We start from the raw sequence: 7,681 nt of genomic DNA on the forward strand, positions 1-7,681 counted from the left end.
GTAACGTAGAGAAGAGCGTCTTCCCTAAAATCTGGACCATTGATCCTAGGTGTATGTGCCTGATGACGCTCTGATTTGCACGAACGGTCAGGATAATGGGGTGCAGGATTTTATAGTGGGGTCTGGAAGGTGAAATGAGTCCTATGTATGGATTTTTTCAAAATGAAAGGAGGTAAGTGTATGCCACGTGGAGGTGGCCTATTTAATAGTTGCGCTGAGATATCAATTCTTATTATTTCAATTTGAATTTAAAAATTACGCAAATAAATGCTTTTATCTGTCTCCACAGATCATTAATTGAATTTTCTAGTGCGAATTTAAGAGTTATATTAATGGTTCTTGATTTAAAATTTTTGAAAAAGTTAACGTGCCTTTTTTACTCGGTTTCATTAATTGCTGGGATGAAAGCAATGTATTTAAAATATGTTGGTTTTAAGGATTTTAGAAGTATTGTTTTAAACTGTTTTGGAGGTTATTATTATTATTATTAATATTAGCATTTTTTTCAGTTTATGTAAATTACATGGTTTTGAATTTTTACCACGAAAGTGAACGTATTAACTTTGGATGAATATGCAAAACTTTTTATTCTATACCAATGAGAAACAACCAAATATTGAAAGTGCTTTAGAATGATGGTGATGGGAAACAAATGAATGAGACACATAGAACATATGTGTAGACCCTTTTGAGAAAAATGTTGCTCGTATATATGAAAACGATTAAGAAAATCGTTTAAAGTTAAGGGCTTAATATCCTAGATAAATATGACAATTTCGACTCACATGGTTTTTATCCTGACCTATATGAGTTGGGGGAAGAAAACATTACAAGATAAAAAATGTTTGCCGTTGAAAAGATTCATAGAATTAAAATATTTATAAGTTATGGTAGTCATGAAAACTTCTTTTAGAAAAAATATTTATTTTGAATATAATAAAAAATACAGTTAACTTTTAATTTGTTGTAATTTTAAATATTTTTAATTTGCTAAAAGATTATATATAAATATTTTAAAATTAATATAGATTTTGTAAGAAGTTTTAATAAAATTGTTGTATGTTTATATAAGAAAATTATGCAACATTATAGGATGTCGAAATCCTTAATTAGTTAAACATATTTAATTTGTTTTGAGCAACTAAACATATTTTTAAAATATATAAGATAGTCATATTTAATTTTGTTGTATGAAAAAAAAATTAGACTTAAATTAAAACTAAATACATCTTAATTTGAAAGTTTAAAATAATGAATTTATGATAATAAGTTTATATGTTTACTTTTTTTTCATTTTTTAAGGTATAACTTAAATGTATAATTAAATTCTACCCATTATTTAGTTCTCTTTAGGTTTAATACCTATTGTGGTCCCTCTTTTCGGGGGGTTTGTTCAAATTAGTTTTCCCTTTTTTAAAAAGTTCATTAAAGTCCTACTTTTTGCAAAAACTGTGCAAGTTAGTCATTTTTGCTAACGACGTTAATTCTACTAACGGCAAAACTGCCAGCTGACAAATATTTGATGACTTGTACAAATAAAATTCGTTGTAGTCCTCATATTGGTTTAAAAATGTTTATTGTGGTCCTCGTGTTGATTTAAAAATTTTTATTGTGGTCCCCTTTTACTAAAAAAAAACGTGTTAGTAAACTAAAGAAATCTAATGTTTCACAAGTTCTGTGGAGCCAAGATCATCATGTCATCTTAGAAGGGTAAGTCATTTGTACATTGTTTAATACATGTTAAAGATTTCACGTGTGATCTAGTAATCCATGCACTAACCTTTTGGGAAACTACAATCACAATAATTTGAAATTTATCAGTGTAGATTCACGTGTTATATAAGTGTGGAGATGTGAAAAAAGAACTCATCAGTTTTGGATTGCAACACATGAAGTTTTAACTACTGCTTTTAGAGAAAACCACAAAATTTCCACAAGAGCATTTTCCATTGACAAATTTGTGAAGCCGCTTCCTGTCTCTAAGTAGTTGAGCGCTTGATCGAGTATTCCAGCATGCCTGCATGCTGCTAAAACACCCACAATAAACATTTTTAAAGGGGGATCACAATAAACATTTTTAAACCAACACGAGGACCACAATAAACATTTTTAAACCAATATGAGGACTACAACGAATTTTATTTGTACAAGTCATCAAATATTTGTCAGCTGACAGTTTTGCCGTTAGCAGAATTAACACCGTTAGCAAAAAGGACTAATGTGCATAGTTTTTGCAAAAAGTAGGACTTTAGTGAACTTTTTAAAAAAAGAAGGACCACTTTAAACAAACCCTTCAAAAAGAGGGACCAAAATAGATATTAAACCTTCTCTTTGTTATATATATATAATAAATATATATTTAGTCATTATAAAAAAAAATTAATATGAATTTTATTAAAATTAATCTAATATTCTCATATTTTAGTTAGACTCCATGTTTTTTTATATCATGTTTGAAACATTATCACAATTTATTATGTACCATTTTCTTGAATGCTATAAGTTTTCTTTTTAAGAAAATTGATAAAACTAATAAATAAATTATAGATAATATTAAATTATATATTATATATTTTATTTAAAAACATAATAATTAATATGATATAAGAATAGTAATTTAAATATGCTAAAATTATAATAGATTATCTAATAAAATATATAATTTTATATATATACATAAATAATATTATTTTTAAAAGAGTTAATTAAAGTTTTGTAATAAATCTGAATCTACCTTAACATGACAATAGTCCTTAAGAGTGAATTTTGAGGACTAGGAATTTTTTTTTCCCACTAAATGAGACTTTTTCAAGGATTAATTAATGAATCATGAATGAAATTGAAATGTCTAATATTGTATATTTAATATTTGAAGGGTTGTGTTCCATGTGGTAAGATGTTTGGGTGGTTTCTTTTGGACAAAAGTAAAACATCTTTTGCATTTGATATATTGGGAAAAAACCAATGTATAAAGCATAAAGAAGTGTTAGCCCTAACCCAGAGAAGGCATAGATCCCCTTCGTGGTGATTGGTTGGTGTTTTGAACGAAGAAATGTAACTGATATTTCTTGGAAAAAAAAGAACAGAATGATTCAAAAAACTAATTAAATAACGTAAAATTAGTAACTACTTGGAGAGGAAAGTCAATCATGTTTAATTCTAATAAAAACAATAACAATATAAAGAAAATTAGGTGAGAGCTATGGTAATAAAAATACAACACAATTTCATACCTAGGTTGTTTATTCGTAGGGATAGATGTTACAAAACTTCAACATTGAAGATATTTGATGCACTGATGATGATTTTCCTAACAAGAAACTTAATTTTCCAAGTTGTTTTTCTAATCATAATATTTGACAAATCTTGATTTCATTATATTGTTTTTGTTATTTCTTTTTACTTTTTTCATATTCTATTCCTATTAAATATTATATCCTTTCATTTAATTATTTTATTTGTGGAATCAACTTTTGCTAATTTTCTCTATTTTCACTATAAAATTTTAGAGGCGTAAGTTTTCCTTTCTATTTGGTTTCCTTTCTATATGATTATAATGATATAATGAATGTCTATCTTTTGTAGGTCTTTGGAAGCTCATTCAAGGTTGCGGGGCATTCCATCTGTATCTAGGAAGAAGATGCAAATAGTGACACCTAATGTAAGAGAAGTTGACCTTCNTTCTGTATTTTATGATTTTGCTATTTTTATGAGGAATTGGCTTGTTGGTTTACCAAAATTGATCAAAGGTACATGGTACAAAGGCTATAGCTAGAGTATAATATGATCTTTTGTGTTCTTAGTTTGAATGAGTTTTGATTATTTGTGTTTAATTTGCAGTCTCGACGTCAAATAGGCAGCTATGAGTGTGGGTATTACGTAATGAAGCATATGCACACCATTATTTGCACAAACATTACTGATTCATGGGATAAGGTATTAAAAAACTAACTAAATATTTATATGACTATTCATTACAAAATTGTTCTAACTTAATTATTTTATTTGTAGATCTTTAATGATTCATCTCCAATGGAAGTTCCAGACATTGAAGACATTAGAACTAAGTGAGCTTCTTTTATTTTAAGTGTTAGTAAATTGTAGAAACTTGACTAGAATATAGTATAGATTGATGTTATATTTGGATTTAATATATGGTGGTTTGATTTACAAATTATGTATTAGATATTATTACAAATTTAATGTTTGAAATTCCTTTCATTAAGTTAGTTTAATTGAATATATTCATTTCATGTTATATTGATTATAAATTGATTGATGAGATTATAATACAGGAAATTAATTGAAAATTGAATGAATATTTCAAATGTAATAATGATTTTTTTTTGTGAAACAAGTTTTTATGATAGGTGAACAAATGTATGTAATAAAAGATTAGGTCTGAAAAGTACATATTATGATAGGTGAACAATTGTCATAATATGGTCATAATATGTACATATTATGATAGATGAAAGAATCATCGTCATAAAAAATGTTATATAATATGTTAGGTAATGTCGCTATATTATGACGGATAAGTGAAAATCTGTTATAATATATTGGACCTATTATGATAGGTGACAGAAAGTCCGTCATAATACATTAGACCTATTATGATGGACTTTTCTGTCAGTCATAAAATGCACAGGACCTATTATGATGCCCAGAACTATGATGCCAAGATATCCGTCATAATAGGTCATTTTTACTCATCATAAAAAACAATTTTTCTATTAGTGAATAATAATAATAATAATAATAATAATAATAATATCACAAATAAATTTCATTTTTTTATCACATATTTGGATAAGTTTTTGATTTTTTTAACTCCTTATAACTAATTATTTAGAATTAGATTTTTTTTAATTTCGTTTAAAAGTTAAGAACTTGAAATTCTTTATATTTTGTTTTCTTTCAAATTAATATATTTTATTTTTCATATCTTCTATTATGTTTAGTCTTACTCAACTTCTATTAAAATGTTATCTGGTCAAGATGAAATTAAGATGTTATCTACTTGGTCAAGATGAAAGATGAAAGCATTGTGTTTTTTTTTTCACGAAAGATTTTGTAGTTATTTTTCAACCATTATCACAATATTTTCTTTTTTTGGCAATACAGGTTAAGTGTTTTATTTCTCAACGGATATTAATTAGGATGGTTTTTTTTATCAGTGCTAACAATGATTCTGAACAATGTGAAATGTAATTAACATGAATACATATTTTGGAGGTAGGATTGAAGATCTCCATACAACATTCTTTTACAATTTGTTACAAGTTAGCTTAGGTAACCTAAGATGTACTTAGTCAAAGATCCTTCCTTGCTTACACTCAAAACCGTCTGGATATACATATTGCACTTCGATACTTAAGTCAGTAATTAATCCGATCGAGATCACAATAAAGTCTTAAATTTGCAATAAATGCAATCATCTATCTTTTTTGACTTCTATTTATAGGTTTTGAGATGAGCTTTGAGATTAGTGAAACCCTAACCCAATCACACCCATTACCTGATAAGTAATGCTTACCAGTAATCTTGATTAGAGGTGATGTTATAGGTTGCTCATTTGGTCTTCCTCCTTTTATGACCAGACAATGCGTATGCTAATTATTTGAATTGTTTGACGTTTAATAGATGACATACCATTCAACCGATCATCTTTTTAAGTGGTCTAGTTCGATTGGTTTGTATGGACATACAGTACAATACATTTTATTAATTAAAGTGAATCACAATTGTCTTCAATCCACATTGAATAAAACTTAAATCAAAATAATTTCTAGATTAACATTAATAAGAGTTTTCTCAATCTAATTGGTATAATTACTTCTAAATTAACTTCACAAATATATTTTGATTGAGGTCAATAATATTATTTTTCAACTAATATAAATTAAATTTTCTACACAACGTTAATATAAATTACTTTTTAAATAACATTTTGAAATTTTTTAGATCAATAATTACATTAAACTAACATAAGACAACTATAAAAAAAATCCTTATTGTCACGTTATTTTATTGAATAAAATACACATGAACCTCTAATAAAAAGATTTATTGCTCTTTTTATTACTTTTTTGGTCATTATGCATTAGTAATTGAACATTCTCTGTTAACTTTAAACTGATACTGGGTAAAGTTTTCTTGGGATGTGAACCTGACACTTACACATAAATTGTATTGTAGCATTATTATATAAAAACTAAAAAAAGTGTTATCACAGAAGCAATACGTAGAAACTTAACAATTAAGACTGTCAAATTTGTAGAACATACAAGGCTCGAGGGAAAGGTTTCATTAAAAAATGGACCAAAGGAAAAGCAAATACTTAAACTATTCAACAACTTTTTATAGTGGAGGAATGTTAGCCTTTTTTTTCTAGTTTCTTCCATTCTCTTTCTTCACGATAATTTCAATTTCCATCTATAATATTTTCCCACTTTCTTGGTTTGCTTAAATCAGCATTTACAAACCTAAACAAAGGTATAATTCTGCAAATCATCTCTACTTTCCCATTCTGTCAGGATGAGCCAACAAAGAAAAACAACGGTATGCAGTTGCAGCAAAACAAAGAAAATCTGATCAACATGTTCTAAATCTATACACAGATGATTGATTTGATTCAGTCAACTATAAGTTTCCTAAACAGTATCAATATAGATGCATACTGAGTTAAACATCTGCAAAAAGCAAGACTCAAAATATTCAGAATTTCATTACCTGAAAATCTACATTTATTACTAAGAAAGTGAAGGAAATATATATGAAAAAGAGGTAGACAATAGACTACAGAAAGGGGAGAAAATATGTGCAAAAGCATTAACTAAGAATCAATGTGATTTGGAGGTGCAGCGGGAGGGTATGTAAGTCCCATTCAAAGGTCGAAACTTGAGGTCACAATCTAGATGGCAGGAGTACTTAACAGAGCCTAAAGGTCCTACCCTCCACTGTGTTCTTGCAGCCCCTGTGAAATCAAACTCAATCTCATTCTTTTTCCAGGCATTACCCACTTGCTCCATCTGATCAGGACTCAAGGGTATGGATGATGACTGAACAACGTAGCTGAGGTCCTTTGAGCTGTTCTTTGGCACCTCAAAAGGGTCTGCAACAAGCACAGCTATGTCCTGCCCTTGGTAGCTGATGTTGAAGGTGATGTCAGAGAAGGTTGCATGAGCCCTGGCATTCCCATTCTTTGCAGTCACAACAATGGTGAGTTGGGTTTGGAGCAAACCAGCATAGTCATTTCTGAGAAGGTCAAGGTGAGCATTGTTCACACTTATCACAGGCACTCTGGGGTGGATCACCATGTACCCAATGAACACTACAATGCCTACAACTACCACTGCCACTGCTATCACGGTGCAGATAATTGCCACCAGCCAGACCAAAGGGTTGGTGCGGCCATTTGCACCCATCACCAGTTTCCCCTTGAACTTGGGCATGGTTTTGGCCATGGAGAAACAGCATGAACAGACAAAGGAGTAAAAATGGATAATTTAATGGTATATGGAAAAAGGTCCTGCAGAGAGAGAGTGAAGTAGATTATAGTTCTTTTAACTCTACTTTGATTGAAGGTTGGTATCTTCTTTTCCTCCCTTGAAAGCATTAGATGTAGTGCATTTATGGCGTAAGCTTCTCAACAACTATGAATCATAGCCGCTATTTG

General features: G+C 29.1%; 1 protein-coding gene across 1 annotated transcript; it reads right to left on the bottom strand.

Annotated features, from left to right (window-relative positions):
- Positions 1-6,601: 6,601 nt before the first annotated feature.
- LOC106767984 (NDR1/HIN1-like protein 12) lies at positions 6,602-7,681 on the bottom strand. The gene has a single exon (XM_014652948.2). It carries the CDS (start codon positions 7,467-7,469, stop codon positions 6,846-6,848), a length of 624 nt encoding a protein of 207 aa, XP_014508434.1. The 5' UTR covers positions 7,470-7,681; the 3' UTR covers positions 6,602-6,845.

This window comes from Vigna radiata, chromosome 7, assembly GCF_000741045.1.
Source record: "Vigna radiata var. radiata cultivar VC1973A chromosome 7, Vradiata_ver6, whole genome shotgun sequence".
Classification (NCBI taxonomy): Eukaryota; Viridiplantae; Streptophyta; class Magnoliopsida; order Fabales; family Fabaceae; genus Vigna; species Vigna radiata.

What these genes read in the sequence shown, in the direction of transcription:
- LOC106767984 (XM_014652948.2), bottom strand. Translation starts at nt 7,469, where the DNA reads ATGGCCAAAACCATGCCCAAGTTCAAGGGGAAACTGGTGATGGGTGCA.